This window comes from Leptonychotes weddellii, chromosome 16 (genome assembly GCF_054177405.1).
Source record: "Leptonychotes weddellii isolate Sample4059 chromosome 16, ASM5417740v2, whole genome shotgun sequence".
Taxonomy (NCBI): Eukaryota; Metazoa; Chordata; class Mammalia; order Carnivora; family Phocidae; genus Leptonychotes; species Leptonychotes weddellii.
The window spans coordinates 39879904-39896196 of record NC_138384.1 but is presented as its reverse complement, the minus strand read 5'-3'; the positions used below and the strand labels follow the sequence as shown (position 1 = coordinate 39896196).

General features: G+C 55.9%; 2 protein-coding genes across 4 annotated transcripts in view; one reads left to right on the top strand and one right to left on the bottom strand.

Moving 5' to 3' along the window:
* Nucleotides 1-4359, top strand: part of YIF1B (Yip1 interacting factor homolog B, membrane trafficking protein) — a 7394-nt gene extending 3035 nt beyond the window's left edge. For both annotated transcript variants that reach the window (XM_006750430.3, XM_006750429.3), the window contains exons 2-8: nucleotides 752-990; nucleotides 1078-1182; nucleotides 1400-1478; nucleotides 1613-1670; nucleotides 2781-2936; nucleotides 3020-3113; nucleotides 4002-4359. In XM_006750430.3, the coding sequence (XP_006750493.1) occupies nucleotides 752-990; nucleotides 1078-1182; nucleotides 1400-1478; nucleotides 1613-1670; nucleotides 2781-2936; nucleotides 3020-3113; nucleotides 4002-4157 (887 nt within the window). In that variant the 3' untranslated portion in view covers nucleotides 4158-4359. The remainder of the gene's footprint in view (nucleotides 1-751; nucleotides 991-1077; nucleotides 1183-1399; nucleotides 1479-1612; nucleotides 1671-2780; nucleotides 2937-3019; nucleotides 3114-4001) is intronic.
* A 110-nt stretch (nucleotides 4360-4469) lies between these two features.
* Nucleotides 4470-16293, bottom strand: part of SPINT2 (serine peptidase inhibitor, Kunitz type 2) — a 37464-nt gene continuing 25640 nt past the window's right edge. For both annotated transcript variants that reach the window (XM_031021702.2, XM_006750428.3), the window contains 4 exons: nucleotides 5200-15094; nucleotides 4980-5086; nucleotides 4730-4822; nucleotides 4470-4616 (listed from right to left, as the gene is read on the bottom strand). In XM_031021702.2, the coding sequence (XP_030877562.1) occupies nucleotides 14928-15094 (167 nt within the window). In that variant the 3' untranslated portion in view covers nucleotides 4470-4616; nucleotides 4730-4822; nucleotides 4980-5086; nucleotides 5200-14927. The remainder of the gene's footprint in view (nucleotides 4617-4729; nucleotides 4823-4979; nucleotides 5087-5199; nucleotides 15095-16293) is intronic.

Genomic DNA, 16293 nt, shown 5'->3' with positions numbered 1-16293 from the left:
TGCCCCCCCCCCCCCACCATCGAGCAGGCACCTGGGCTACAGCCCTGCACGCAGGTCATTTCCCCTGTCCCGGCCTTGGTCACCACCTCTGTAACGTGGGGTGGGCCCTCATTTCTCAGAGTTTCATCAGCCCCCTACTCTAGCCTTCTGTCAGGGGCTGGGGATCCAGGCATGAACAAGACCAAGCTCCCCACCTGGGGGGCTCCCATTTTAGTGGGGAGACAGTGAACAAAATAAAGAAAGCAACCAGCCTGTCAGCTGGTGCAGAGTTCTGGATATAAGTGCAGCAGGAAACGGGGGTGGGGAGTGCTGCCCAGGACTGTGTGGTCGTAGACAGTGGTAGGGAAGGTACCGTAGAGCCAAGACCTCGAGGAGGGGAGGGAGCCATGGGGCAGGGGAAGGATTCAGGCAGAGAACAGCCAGTGCAAAGGCCCTGAGGTGGGAATGTGCCTGGCGTGTTTGCTGAACTTTGAAGCCCACGTGGCTGGAGCCAACCAGCGAGGGGAGCACGAAGGGGAGACGCTGACAGAGACTGTGTTTGTAAAAGGCTCAGGACAGGATCCTGTGCACAGTAGGCCCAGCACATAGTAGCTGTCGACGTTGCTGTGGTGATTGGATGGAGAGATGCCAGGCAGACAGAGCCGGGCCCGCACCTGCCTCGGCGCCCATCTGACCTCCAAACCAGTGCTTCGCTACAGCGGAAGGAGAGCCCTGCAGCCTGAACAAAGCTCCCCTTCCTCTTCCCCTGCAGCGTCCAAGCGGAGGATCCCGGTGTCCCAGCCGGGCATGGCCGACCCCCACCAGCTCTTCGATGACACGAGTTCGGCCCAGAGCCGGGGCTACGGGGCCCAGCGGGCACCCGGCGGCCTGGGCTACCCTGCGCCTTCTGCCTCGCCCCAGGCTGCCTTCCTGGCGGATCCTGTGTCCAACATGGCCATGGCCTACGGGAGCAGCCTGGCCGCCCAGGGCAAGGAGCTGGTAGATAAGAATGTGAGTGGGCGGGGTGGCTGGGTGTGTGTGGGGGGGCGGTGGGGACGTGAGGCCAGGGCTTCAGGCTTGGGCTCTGCCTCCCCCCAGATTGACCGCTTCATCCCCGTCACCAAGCTCAAGTACTACTTTGCTGTGGACACCATGTATGTGGGCAAAAAGCTGGGCCTGCTCTTCTTCCCCTACCTGCACCAGGTCAGCACTGCGCCCACTGAGGGGAGCACTGTCTGAGGAGGGGCAAAGTCTGGGGGGGGCGGGTGGAGGGGTGGGGATAGAGGGTGAGTCAGAAGCCGGGCAGGTGTGAGGGGCAGGGGCGGGGGTGGGTAGGTTTGCCCCAAGAGAGGGCCTGGAAGCAGTGTGGGAGAAGCCCACTCTGGGGGTCCCACGCCTGCTCCCCTCACTCTCCCCACAGGACTGGGAAGTGCAGTACCAGCAGGACACACCAGTGGCCCCCCGCTTTGACATCAACGCTCCTGACCTCTACATTCCAGGTCTCCCCCTCCCCGTCACCGCCCCGCACCCTCCTCCCTCTGGGTGGGCACGTCTAGGGCAGAGGGTTAGGTGCCTAGTGGCCCAGGATGGTCCATCTTCCTCTGACCAGTGTCTGTGTGTCTGCCTCCCACAGCTATGGCTTTCATCACTTATGTCTTGGTGGCTGGCCTGGCGCTGGGGACCCAGGATAGGTAAGGGAGGCCTGGAATAGGCAAAGTGGGGTGAGGTTTGGGGGGCGGAGGGGCAGTCAGGAAGGTCTCTTGGATCTCCTGTCTCGGAGCAGCCCCACCGTGCTCCCAGTTGGCCCAGGACAGAGCCCTTGGGGTCACGGTCAGCGTCACCCTCACCTCTCCCCTTGCTCTCCACCCACATGCAGCCCATCACCACACCTGTGGCAGGTGACTCTAACTCCATCCTTCTTCTTAGCCTCCACCACCAGATCCGGCCCATCCTCACTGCCTCCTAACCAGCTGCCTTGCTCACATACCCTCTGCACCCTGACTCCCAACCGCAGCCAGGAAGATCTGGTCTGAGATGTGGGTCTGGCCATGTCCACCCTGCTAGAAGCTGCCCAGGGCTCTCCCGTCCCCAGATCCAGATCCAGCCCTGGCTCCTTAGTCTCGCACACCTCACTGCCTCCGCGCAGCCTCTCTCTGCCCCTCCTCCTCACTCTGCTTCGCCACACTAGGCCTCTTTCCATCCTCCAGAGGGCCTGGTGCCACCCGCCGCCACCCCAGGGCCTTTGCACATCCAGTGCCCTTTGCTCAGGAGTATGTTCCTCCCCTGTATCACCTGCTGAGCACCTGCTCACCTGCGATGTCTCCACTCTGGTATCACTTACTCAGGGAAGCCTTCCCACCCTCCAACTGGGTCAAGCCCCCCACGTCTCACTCCTACGCTCCAGTTTCTTTCTTTTGTGGCATCGAAAACGATTCTCATGAGAATCAGTTCATTGTTGGGGCACTGGGGATATGGCAGAGGCCGTGGTCCTTCTTTGCAAGTCAGCTCCTTATTCCTTCAGGCCTCGGCTCAGATGCCCTCTCTGGAGAGCCCTCTCTGACACCTTTTCCCGACTGGGTCAGGCACCTTCCCTGCCCTGCGCTCCCCTCATCCCAGCCCTGACCTCTCGGGGCCATCACTGAGGACAGGTCTGCCTTTCCTGGCATGAGATTTCCATGAGGACAGGGTCCAGATCCATCTTGGTCACTGGAGTCTCTAGCCCCACCCAACACAGGTGTCCCCAGGTGGATGCTCTGGGAGGGTGTGAGCCGGCCATCGGAGTGACAGCTTGGTGCCGGCAGGTTCTCCCCAGACCTCCTCGGGCTGCAGGCAAGCTCTGCGTTGGCCTGGCTGACCTTGGAGGTGCTGGCCATCCTGCTCAGTCTCTACCTGGTCACTGTTAACACTGACCTCACCACTCTCGATCTGGTGGCCTTCTTGGGCTACAAATATGTTGGGTGAGTACCCCATTCCTTCCCCCCCCCCTCCAGCCCCAGCCCCGAGGCCTCTTCCTCAGACCAGCCTTCCCCTCTCTTCCCAGGATGATTGGCGGGGTCCTTATGGGCTTGCTCTTTGGGAAGATTGGCTACTACCTGGTGCTGGGCTGGTGCTGCGTGTCTATCTTTGTGTTCATGGTGAGCTGGGGCTCAGGGGAGGATGAGGCTTGAGGGCACAAGCCCTCAGAGTCGGGGTACCCTGGAGGCATCCAAACAGAGGATGTCAGGGGAGGAGTTGAGATGAGAGCCACGTTGCTGAACTGAGGAGCCTTAAAGTAGTTGTCCCAGCCTGGGGTTCAGGAGGGCTTCCTGGAAGAGGGGGTGTCTAAGCTGGGGCTGGAAGGAAGAGAAGGAGTCAGCTGGGCTGTTGGGGTAGGCTCTCACCCTCACCCCACTCTTCCATGGTGGGCTTTCCTGCCAGAATTTCTGTGAGGATGAAAAAAGTTTTGGTACCCCTGGAAGTAGCTTCTCTGGGTCCCCAGCAAATCCCTTCCTCTCTTTAAACCTGCTTCCCCTTTTGTAAAAAAGGGGGATGATGATAAACGCACCTCAGGGTCCTGGGCAGAGGCAGTGTGAGCATATGTGAGGAGCAGAGGGCAAAAACTGGTTGGCCAAACCGGACCCTCAGATACACTTTGACTTAGATGTCATTTAAAAGTTAAAAAAAAAATCCTTTCTGGCTTGTGTTGAAAACTGTCATCGGCCCTCATAAGCGGGGTGACAGCGGCCCGGCTGAGCCTGCCACCTTCCGCAGGCACCCTCCCCAGGCAGGGTATGCAGCTCTGCATCTCATTCAGGGGCCTCGCCTGCTGCCTGAGCTTGCAACCCTCACATTTGCTCCCAAGCCTTGGGGCGGAGCAAGTCCTCACCATCTATTAAAGGAGATGTGGGGAGAACCTAGGCTCCCCTGGAGCAGAGATACTTGAGCCCAGCCGCCCCGGAGGAGGGAGAGAGGCAGGGCTTGGAAGTACATCCAGGCACCCGCGCCCGGCCCGGGACTCAAGGGTGCACCCCCTCCCGTCCCAGATCCGGACGCTGCGGCTGAAGATCCTGGCGGAGGCAGCGGCCGAGGGCGTCCCGGTGCGCGGGGCCCGGAACCAGCTGCGCATGTACCTGACCATGGCCGTGGCGGCGGCGCAGCCCCTGCTCATGTACTGGCTCACCTTCCACCTGGTGCGGTGAGGGCGGCCCGGCCCGCGCCGCCAGCTGCTGCTCCGCGCGGCCGCCGCCGCCCCTCCGCCCGCCCGCGGGGACACCGGCGCCGCCCCGATCCCGAGACGCCACCCCCCACCCCCTCCGGGCCGAGGTGCCGACATGTCCAGCTGCACCGGCCGCCCCGCAGAGCGGCCGCTGTTCCGGAAACAATAAACCGTGATGGGCACGGCGTAGGCAGCTTGTGCTTGGCGCGGCCGCCCGGCAGGGGGCAGGCCCGGCCCGGGAAGGGGGATGGGTGGGGCGGGGCCGATGCCCCACTTCGCGACCAGAAGGCGACCAGAGAGTCGAGAGAAGATTTAATGAGCCTCGCCCGGCCCGTCAGTGAGGAGCCTCCTTCTTCGCCTTGCCTTTCTTCTCCTTTTTCGCCTTGGGCTTCTTGACCTTGGCCGGCGTGTTCTTGTGCCCTTCGGAGGCGGCAGCGGGAGGCTGTGGGGCCGAGGGCGGAGGGGAGGGAAGGGGAGAGCGAGGGGTCTGCCGCTGAGGCGATTGCCCCGGGCTCTCCCCTCACCTGGGGCGGCTGCTTGCGGGGAGCCTCTTACCTTTGCTTCCATGTCCGAGTCGCTGGAGCTGTCGCTGGAGCTGTCGCTGGAGCTGTCGCTGCTGGAGTCTGAGGAGCTGCGGTGACCGCCACCCTGCTCGTTGGAGGCGAGGCAGTGAGGGCCGGACCCCTGACCCAGCCCCCGCCCTAAGTTGGAAGCCCCAGGCTCGGCGGGGCCCTGGGTTCAAAGGCCTACCCCCCACCCACCCCCCGATACCGGGAGGGATGTGCGGGCTCCTGAGGTGACTTACCCTCGGCTTATCAGGCGCCCCCGCCTCTGACGCGGCCCGAACTTTGTGGGGGCTGTGTTTGTGGTCTCCCACTTGGCCCGTCCCCTGGGGCTCCTTGGAGTCGACGGCTGTGGAGAAAAGTTGGGTGGGTTGGTGCAGGTGCAGCGCGTGCGCCCTTGGAGGTTTCTGGGTTTTAGCCTGGCCTCCTGTGCCTCAAGAGCCCCACTTCCCAGGAGCGCACCTGCGGCCAGGTCGAACTCCATGGTGGTGAGAGAAGGTCTGTGGGGAGGACCGCAAGGGCCCGGAGGGCAGGGGGAGGGCCTGGGGAGGGGCAGTGGGAACCGCCTGCCCAAGGACTTTGGAGGAGCCCCACCCAACGTGGCTCAGAGTCCTTAGCCTTGACTCATAGCCCCTCCCCAGCACCACCCAACTTTTCTTCTTGGGAAATGGGGTGGGTGGACAGTTGATTGCTAAATTTCCACCCGGTGAGCCTTGGCAAGTGAGGGGGGAATGTGTGGGCAGCTGTAGATTTCTGGGGGGAGGGCTGGAGCTGTCACCGCTTCCCCCAGAAGGGTCAGATGCCTGCTTCTGAAGAAATGAGAGGGAGGCTGTCTCCCTGTGCCCTGTGCACATCATAACGCCAGCACTCCGTGTACTCACTGCGGGCCTGGCGCTGTTCCAAAGGGCTCATGCACATTAGCTCGCTTTAACAACCCCTGGATGGCTGCGTGAGAAGCAGTGTCTGAAGGGGCGAAGAGCGTGAACTTGGAATCCACCTCCTGAATTTGAAGACCCACTCAGTAGTGGGGTGAGCTCAGGAAAGTCACTCTGCCTCTCTATGCGTGTTTCTTCATCTGTACATGGCAGTCTCCATATGGGGTTGTTGTCATGGATTAGTTTCTAGAACTGTGCCTGGCACAGACTACGTGCTTGTTAAGATAATGTTTTGGCTTTTTTAATTAGAAGAAATGTATTGTTACTATCCCTATTTTACAGATGAGAACACTGAGGGACCAAACAAGTAAGATGCCGAGGGGCCAATGTAGTATGAATGGCTAGGGCTGGGATTCACACCCACACAGTGTGGCTCAAGTCCAAGGCCCTGGCCCCTCTGGCTCTCCCTGGAGGGTGCTCAGGGGAAGGGGCTCCCCATGCCTGGCTGGGCCAGTCAGGCTGCTGGGGACTGGGGGGGCGGGGCGCTGAGCCATCTGCTCCCCTTGCTGTGTGGCCAAGTGTCCTTGCAAGTCTGTCCCCGGCCAGCCTTGCCACCAGCAGCTGGGTCACCACACATGCAGGAGCAGGCAGGCAGGAGTGGTGGCTGGGGCCTGGCCTGGGCATGGTGATGACCGCGTGCCCTCAGGTCTCTGCTCCAAAGCACATTCCTCGGAGAGGCCTGCCCTGACTGCTGGCTCCCCACTGCCCGTCAAGGCAACCTCTTTCCCCTGCTTGATGACCAGCTTAGCCCTTAAAGATAATAAGTTATCTTCATCATCAATTCCTTCGGCATATATTTGTTGAGTACCTACTATGTGCCCGGCACAGTTCAGTTGATGGGGATACAGAGGTTAACAAAACCAGCAAAAATCCCGGCCTCACGGGACTGACATTCTAGTGGGGGAAACGAGGTGTAAAATGTACAGAATGTTAGAAAACGACTGGAAGCGAAGATGTCCCATCAGTTGGTAAGTGGATAGACAAAATGTGAATATATAATGGGACGCTACTCTGCCATACAAAGGAATGGACATTGCATCATGCATGAACCTCAAAAACATTCTGCTAGGTGAAAGAAGCCAGACCCGAAAGACTGCATGCTGTAGGAAAGCGTTCATGTCAAGTGTTCAGAGAAGAATTATTGAGGCAGCAGGTTAAGGGGTGCTGGGAGCTGCATGGGGAATAGGGATTAACTGTAATTGAGCGTAAGAGATCTAATTGTGGGGGATGAAAACACGCTTGAAAACTGATTTATGCTGAAAATTGCACCACTTGGTAAAAATTATTAAGAACTGGGGCGCCTGGGTAGTGCAGTCAGTTAAGTATCCTACTCTTGGTTTCGGCTCAGGTTGTGACTTCTGTGTGGTGGGATCGAGCCCCGTGTTGGGCTCCACGCTCAGCAAGGAGTCTGCTTAAGATTCTCTCTCCCTCTCCCTTTGCCCCTCCCCCAACCTCTAAAAATAAATCTTTTTTAATTATTAGAAACCCCTGAAGTGTACGTTTCAAATGGGTTTTATGTAACTTATGCCTCAATAAAAGCTGATTTTAAAAAGTAATATGTGCTAAGAAGAGAAATATAGCAAGAAAGGGAGCTAGGTAATAACTACATGGTATGTTGGGGAGAGGTTGGATTTTAGGTAAGAGTTACCAGGGAAAGCTTCAGGCAAGTCTTTTTTGAAAAAAGATCTGAAGATGAGGGGCGCCTGGGTGGCTCAGTCGGTTGGGCATCTGCCTTTGGTTGTGATCTCAGAGTCCCGGGATCCGGCCCCACGTCAGGCTCCCTGCTCAGCGGGGAGTCTGCTTCTCCCTCTCCCTCTGCCACTCTCCCCTCTTGTGCGCGCTCTCTCTCTCTCTCAAATAAATACAATCTTTAAAAAAGAAAGATTGTCTTTTAAAAATCTGAAGATGAGGAGATAAACCATGCAAACACATGGAGGAAGTGTTCTAGGCAGTGGGAATAGCAAGTGCAAAGGTCCTGAGGCAAGAATGTACCTGAGTGATGAAGAACTGCAGGAACTTCAGAGTGGCAGTGAGAATGGAGGAAAAGACAGGAGAGGAGGAAGGATGGGAGGGGTGGAGGAGTAGAGGACTTGTACATCAAAGACCTTTGATCTTTACTCTGAATAAGAAGAGGTGGTGAATGATGATTGTGGCTTTACCCACAAGTGGATGCAGGATATAAGTGTTTTTCCAAGCAAAACAAATTCCATGAGGGTTAGGGACCTCATCTGCTTTGCTCAGCACCCAGAACAGTGTGACTCAGAATTTGGTGCTATCATTTGGTGAGTTAGTGAGGTTACCTGATGCCAGGCCCTCTGCTAATGTAACGGCAGGTTAGAGCAAGCACAGAGTGGCTAAGAGTTTGGGTTGTGGAGGTCAGTCTGCTCACAGGTGAATCCTCACTCTACCTCTTACTGCTCTGTGGATAAATAAGTCAACCAGTCTGCACCGCAGTTCTGTCCTCTATAAAGTGGAAGACTTAGCTCATAAAGTGACGGTTGTGTCTGGAGCCTGCCTGGCACAAGGTAAATAGATGCTCAGCAAATGTGAGTTTTTTATTCACGAACACGATCTCATATGCTTACTTGTGAACCTGGCAGTTAAGATCCCATGTTGTATATGAGGCAGTTGAGCCTCAAAAAGTTGGTTTCGTGCCCAAGGACACTGGGCTAATAGGTTGCAGATCGGTAGCGGGAGGCCTTCTAGACCCAAGAGGAAGTAGCTCTTTACTAATTGGCTAAGATTGTGGGGAGGGTGAATGGGCCCGGGGAAGAGCACGGCCTGATCCTCCAAATTCCCCTCTATTCACTCCTGTATCATAGTTAGGATGTGGCCACTTTCACAGAGACCAGAAAGAGCCTTAACAAGATAGCTCCACTTTTTTCTCCCCTAAACACCCAGGGACCCGGGCTCCTAACTGGTAGCTCTGCATCCTTCCCAGGTGTTGCCCTGAACAGAGAGGGAAGCTGGCCTCCACCATCGGATTCGAGGGAAGGGAAAAGGCAAGGAGAGGGCACACCAATTCCTTCTAAGGACTGCACCTGGAAGCAGCACCTGTCCCTTTGGCCAGGTCAGACACACGGTCACATCTAGCAGCAGGGGAGGCTAGGAGAATACAGCTCCGAGCTGGGCGGCCGCGTACCCAGTGAAAACCTGGGGACTTTACTGAAAGGAAGGGGAAATGGACGTGGGAGCCTGTCGGTCACTACTCCCTCTTGGTGGCAGTGAATATACCCTCAATTCCCTTGCTCTAACCCAGAAGACTTACAAATGAAGGCCAGATTAAAGCTGGGAAGGTGAACCCAAATGCTTGATGAAAAGCAGGTGTGAGGGCCTAAGATGAGCACGTCCAGCCTTCTGCTCTTCGGAAAAGAGCCCCTGCCCTCAGTAGTCCCCTAGCCAGCTACTAGGGGCAGGGATAGTAGCTTACGTCCCTCCCCAGGCCCAGCCTGCCCCTGACCTCTAACAGCTCTGTCCTCCTCTGCTTGTTTCCTCCTTATTTCTGCCTAACATGACTCAGTCCTAAGGGTGTAAGCAATGCCTTCTCCTTTGTAGGAAAAAGGGACTTGTGTTCCCACCTGGCCTGTGATGCTGCCATTCACTACTAGCTCAGCTTCCCTTTCTCTAGCATTTCACCAGCAGACACTCTTTGGAGGCTCACCCCGACCCTGAAGTTTGTACTTAGTCACTGCAATTTAGGAAGAGATTGCTGGATGCCAACTTCAGTGGCCAGGGAAGCCAAGGTGGGGTAGGACAGAGCAGTGGGCCACTGGGACACGGTCCTCCATGGGCATGCTGCACTCCTACACATCTGAGGACTGACATGGCTCCCTGGAAAAGCAACTTGCTCAAGGCCTGCTTTCGTCTCTTGCCTGAAGTTTACACGAACGGAGTGCCCTGGTCCCATAAACATCATAATCCCTGGACTGGAATGTTTTCTTTGAACTTAACCACATCCTAGGAGATGGATGACTTTTAAGCACACAGTACGTAGGGACTCAGTTTCCTTTCCCACAGGACCGAAGTGCTGCCCTGGCCCTGGACATTCTGGAACACTAATGATCAGAACATCTTGACGGACCACCCTTTGGGATGGGCCAAGGGGCGGACAGCCCGGCTGTGGAAAGCCAAGCTTGGCCACCACCCTGCTGACTGTTGTGTGCGGGATTTGCTTTCACTCTATTTGCAAGCTAACAAGTTAGCTGGTAACTTTTCAAAATGCTGGCAAAGGCCTCAAGATTCCCGGGTCAGAGACAAAAAGCTTATTACTTGCAGCAAGCACCGGGAGCATCAGCGTGTGGTTTTCTTGGCCCCGTGAGCTGGGGAACCTGCCACTTGCCGGTAAGCAGCAGGCAAGCCTGTGTGTCCTAGAGGGAGCCATTCTCTCGTCCCTCAAGGCGCTCGCTGCAGGCCCAACCTGAGAACCGGCCCAGGTGAACAGCTGTCAGGCTCACACATTCCTGGCACGCCCAGGAAGCCTTGTAGCAGCGTGACAGACCCCCGCTGGAGGGCTGTCTCTGCCAACAATCCACCCCTCCTGGTGAATTTTCACACAAATAGGCCACTCTGATTAATCTAACAGCCCGAGAGCGAATTCATTCCGTTTCTCTCACACAGCGTTTAATTAAAGCGACCTAGGAACAGGACTCCAAGAAGCAGCGAGTCCTGCGGATAGGCCAACCCGCCGTCCAGGTCCCGGAGCTTTCCAGCCGTGAAGGAGCGGGCATACTTCAGCCAGCCAGGATGTAGTCGGAGACTAGGAGACTAGTCTATCACCCATTAGGACCCACACCAGGGACTTCAGACTCACCTGCAGCTCTTTGGTGTCGTGACCAACAATGACAAGGCCCCAAAGCAACCCTCACGCGCACTGGGGAGACACCGTGGCTCATTCCGTCCCACGTGCAAACACACGGAATGCTGGGGCACAGGGCGCTCCAGCTGAGGACCTACTAAGCCTGACGCTGACCACCGCCACAGGGCGGTGCCACCGACTGGTCGCAGCCCCAACCACTCTCCGGGGCACAGCCCTGGCGCTGCTTGGGCGTCAAAAGTGTGACTTTGTTATTTTGTTCATCAGCCAGGGTGGAACAAGGCCGTGCAGGTCCACGTTTGTGTCTAGGGTGGGGCCCACATTCAAGCTCTGCTGCTGCTGGCGCCAGGCACGGCACAATCATCCAGGACGGGCCACGTCGCCAGGTACGGGGTGCAGCGGACCAGATGCCTGGCAGGTTGTGGTGTTGGATCCAGAGGACGGAGCACTGGTTGCACCTCCTACCGTCCCGGATCTGAGGGGTTCCCCCCCACCCCAGGACTTCCCATCCCAGTAGATAGAGCTGCACCTCTTCTATCACCTACTCACCCCCAGACCTTTCATTTGGCTCACGTGTGAATGCAGCTGGTGTGTTTACCAAGTTCCACGCACCATGCAGACCACTGCAGGGAGACTCAGCAAGCAGGGCACTCAATGCCCAAGTGGTCACTGTCTTCATGTAGGACCAGTCAGTCCAAGGAAGAATCCAGGCAGACTCTTCAAAATTAATTTCAATCCCCGAGGCCCCCATCTGGTCGGCCGGCTACCGAGAAGGTGCACCAATCAGGTGGGCCTGGGCTTGACGCTGGAGGGGAGAAAGATGCATCATATGCAGAAATGAGGAGAAAAGAATCCCAAGTTTCAAAATAGACTATGTAGCTCCCAATCCCTGTGACTTGATCTTTCCCCAAGAGATGGCCTAGAAGTAACCCTTTTCTACGGACAGCCACAGTCAGTGAACAAACTCCTTACTGAAGTGTATGGAGCAGGAGGGGATGGTGACAGGTCTTTGTCGAGGTGATTTTTTAAAAATCCATCCCACCTCTGAGTGATATGGACAGCCTGAGGATGACAAAGGCTGTGAAATGGGCATTGAATACCTTGGCTATTAGCCCATTGTTGGGCAGTCTTTCCAACAAGAGCACCATTGTTAGCCTGTAAATGATCCAGAATGTCCCAAACGGGCAGTTTAATTTCAAGGGCCACAGTGGCGTGGCAGGAGTTGGCTTCCTGGACTGCAACAGCAGCCCCACAGCCTGAAAAAACACGGTGGTGAGACGCCACTGGCCGGCCAAGCGGGGGCCACAGGTCTGACGGAGTCCATCAGCCAGGAGCGAGTGGACCACGGGGCCTCCCAACCCATGAGACAAACGGGACACGTGTTGGCAGAAGTGAGTCAGCATGACAACTTCTGCATGGGAAACATGAAAGGACACTGTATGAAAACCTAAAGTTTGGGGCACCTGGGTGGCTCAGTCGTTAAGCGTCTGCCTTTAGCTCAGGTCATGATCCCAGGGTCCTGGGATTGAGCCCCGCATCCGGGGGCTGGGCGGGGGGGAGCCTGCTTCTCCCTCTCCCACTCCCCCTGCTTGTGTTCCCTCTCTTGCTGTGTCTCTGTCAAACAAATAAATAAAATTAAAAAAAAAAAAGGAAAACCTAAAGTTCAACTGGTCTTGATGGTGTTAAGAGAATTCACTCGATGATCTTCCTACTGCAGAATTACTTTAAAGTGATTCCCAACAGTTTCTTTTAAAATCCAGGGCGCCTGGGTGGCTCAGTTGGTTAAGCCACTGCCTTCGGCTCAGGTCATGATCCCGGGGTCCTGGGATCGAGTCCCGCATAGGGCTCCCTGCTCGGCGGGGAGTCTGCTTCTCCCTCTGACCCTCCCCCCTCTCATGTGCTTTCTCTCTCTCATTCTCTCTCTCTCAAATAAATAAAATCTTTAAAAAAAAAAAAAAAAATCCAAACACAGGGGCGCCTGGCTGGCTCAGTGAGTGGAGCATGCGACTCTTGATTTTGGGGTTGTTGAGTTTGAGCCCCTCATTGGGTGTAGAGATTACTTAACAAAATCTTTAAAAATAAATAAAGAGGGGCACCTGAGTGGCTTAGTCAGTTAAGCGTCTGCCTTCGGCTCAGGTCATGATCCCAGGGTCCTGGGATCGAGCCCCACGTCAGAGCTCCCTGCTCAGTGGGGAGTCTGCTTCTCCCTCTCCCTCTGCCCTGCCCCTTGTGCTCTCTCTCTCAAATAAATAAAATCTTAAAAAAAAAAAAAAAATCCACTTTTTATCTTTCACATGACTAAGTTATGGAGAGACAAGCCTTGCTTGAGTAGGTGGAGAAAGGCCCCCTGCTCAGCCAGAGGCATCACTGGGCTCAAGGTCCCCTGTAGGGAGCTTGAGGGTGGCTCATGCGGTGGCAGGCTGGGTGTAGAGGAGAGCTGCCAGCTACTGAGGAGGAATAAGGAGACAAGCAGGTAGGCAGAGGTGGACACCAGCCCCCTGAAGGAGGCCCCCTTACTGAGCACTTCCCTTGGGTGATCTATGATCTCACATAACCCTCACACCCACCCAGAGTACAGGTGAGGAAACTGGAGGTTCAAAGGAGTTGAGTGACCAGCTCACTGCTGCACACCGAGAATGGTGGGTGGAGAGTCTCTTCCCAACGCTTCCTTCTCTGGACCACAGGCTCTCCCAGAGCTGGGTCCCTATCTATCTGGATACAGCAGGCAGGTTTCATTTTCTCACCATCATCTCTGAGGCTAGACTGCCAGGCTGCCTAGAAGGCTTGGCAGGGACAGGGCCAGAATCCCTGAGCAACGTCTCCACAAATGAGGAAGCCTACAAAGAAGGACTTGAGGTATTTGCCCAACTTGCCTCTGGAATAGATTTCTAAGCCCTATGGGGTGCAAGTCTCTCCCCCAGTGCGCAGAATGTGACCTTTTTTGGCCTGAGGGGATTTCTAAGAAGGGTGGAAGGGAAGGAGGCCTTGCCCAGCTTCCTGAGTGGAAGTGGAGGCCCCAGGACGCCTGCCTGACCCCATGGGTTCCCCCAAAGCTGCTCCATGTTCATGACTACATGTGTGGACAGGGAGGAAGAAAGGAAGAGCCTCGAGAGTCTAGAGGCAAGAAGGGAACACCCACAGGTAGGCAGCAGAATTGGGGCCAAGCCTGGAGGCTGAATTCAGCCAGATGGTACCCTGTCCCCATTTCACTGCAAAAGCACGTGGAGACCCGAGAGAGACGGCAGAGCCTTGGGGAAAGATGAAAATCATGGATGCCAAAGTGATTTTGGTCAAAGCCACTCCAGTCTCAGGAAGGTCTTGGTCTTCCCCTAGACAGGATGCATCCTCACTCCAAGCCTCCTGTGCCCTCAAAGGCAGTGTTTCAAGGTGTGGATTAGTCTGTAGTGGGTCATTATTTAAAAAACAACAACAAAGGGCGCCTGGGTGGCTCAGTCGGTTAAGCGACTGCCTTCGGCTCAGGTCGTGATCCTGGAGTCCCGGGATCGAGTCCCGCATCGGGCTCCCTGCTCAGCAGGGAGTCTGCTTCTCCCTCTGACCCTCCTCCCTCTCATGCTGTCTCTCATTCTCTCTCTCGCAAATAAATAAAAAAATCTAAAAAAAAACACACAACAACAAAAACAAAACAAAGAAAAACAAAAACCAATTGAGTGGGGTATGTCTAGAATTTTTCAAAAGTGACATAGAAGAAGGAAATGCCAGAGATTACCACAGGTGGTAAGGCTAAGTGTTGTTTGGTGAAATTTTATGGGCACCCAGTTGCAATGTAAGATGTATTTCATTCAAAAAGATTTGAAAGATGAAATTTTTTTAAGGAGTCCATTTCTAGAACGGGACATTTCACAGTGTTGTTCTGTGTTAATTTTGGTAGAGTTTAAATCAGCAATCCCATAAAGAAAGCAAGCACTTGCTGAAATTTATTTTAAAAGGCCCTTTTTATTAAACTTGTACATTTTCTTCTCTTCCTTTCAGAATCCTAATAAAAAAAGGCTTGTTTCTGCTTACTAAAAAAACAAAACAAAAAACAAAAACACACAAATAAAGGAAACTATTAAGACATTACTTTTGTGATGGGAAAGGACACTACAGGATTATTGAATCTAAGCCAAGAAAACTAAGACCTGGAGCAAAGAACTAAACTGAAGAGCAGCCAACTCTGATCTGGCGCCAGACCACCTGCAGTGTGAGGCAGAGCCCTCCTCAAAGAGGGTTCCCAACACAAACCCAGCCAGGAGAGCAGGAAGCAGCCCTCTTACCTTCTGGAGTAACAAACAGACCCGAAGCCCTAATGATCGCACAAATACAAACCAATCACTCTACTTTAAAAAGCACACACACACGCTACACTGGTCTCCCCTCCCATCCCAGGTGCTTGTCATCCGCAGGGAAGCCTGAGGAAGGGCGGCCTCTGGCTCGCAGGGCCTTCACAGGACGTAGGTGTTCTTCACCAGGTGCTCCTTGTCGTCCCCAGAGCTCCAGACGGTGCTGAGCGTGCGCTCCTGGTTCCTCCGGGCCACCCGGATCAGGCAGACCACGGAGGCGCCCAGCAAGACGATCAGGACCATCACGAAGAGCCCCGCCAGGACCACCACTGTGGAGGAGAGAAAGGCTTCAGAACCGGAAGGACGAGGAGCAGAGCCAGTGCAGGGCCGCACAGGGCTCACACGGGACTCGTGCAGGTGGGCTCAGGGCGGGGACCAGCAGCCCTTGCGCCAGACCTCCCCTGACCCCAGCCTGGGAGGGTCTGGAGAACGGGCACCCGCCCGCCTGGGAAGTCATCGAGGAGTCTACAGTCCCGAGCAGCAGGTTCCGGAGAAAAGGAGGCGCTGCGCTACGTGCACCCAGTGGCTCTCTGTGTTCTTTCTGAAAAAGAATCCCACTTCCACTGTGCATTTCCACGTCTCAGGGGCAACTGGTGCAGGAGTCCCAAGCCACCAAATGGGTACCAGGACGTAAAAAGCACACACCTCTGGCGTGCGTAAACATAAAACCCCAAGGTTGTGTGGTCATACAGCACACTGACCAGCCGGAGAAGGATGCGGCCGGCAGTGGCCGGGGCGGCTGCGTGCCGAATGAGGTGAGGGCAGAGGCAAGGGCGCGTTCAGAGCGGCGCCGGGAGGGGACCCTCATGCTCCTCACTGCCCGGTAAACTGAACAGTGGTTGCCCCACCGCTGTCTCCCTGGTCAGCCAAGGCGCTTTCCTTCAGGCGGGGCTCCAGCTGAAGAATGTGGCCTCCCACGGCAGCTGCCTGGCTCCCTCTCCCCATGTGGCTAGAGGACGGACAGGGGCAGCCCCTTCTCCACCCGCAACCCTCCATACCCGGGCTGCGTTCTGCCCCGTGCCGGGCAACCCAGATTCTAGCTTCACTGCTCTAAAACACAGCAGACACGCAGGCCGGCTCTGGGCTCCTGAACAGGAAAACAGGTGGAAAGAGGCCAGACCAGTGTGGCCAGTCCTTTGTGCAAACACGATCATCCATGCCTCAGGCTCGGAATCCGAAACAAAAGTGAGAGGAGGCCCGGGGTCTTGTCAGACCAGCCTGCTTGGGGACGACAGCACTGGGCCTGCCTCGCCCGGCCCACACACAGCAAGGGCTCTCCAACTTCCTGTCACCGTGACCAACTCAGCACACCCCAAGGCAGCAAAGTTCCCTCCAAATCTGGAGCCAGTCTCAGGCCTGTGTGCAGCAGACCCCACAAGCCTAACAGCAGAACTCGTCCTCCAGTCACCCCAGGGTGCCCAGGTGGAGACTGCCTCCCTCCAGCCCCATTACACTGCATGGGGGGACA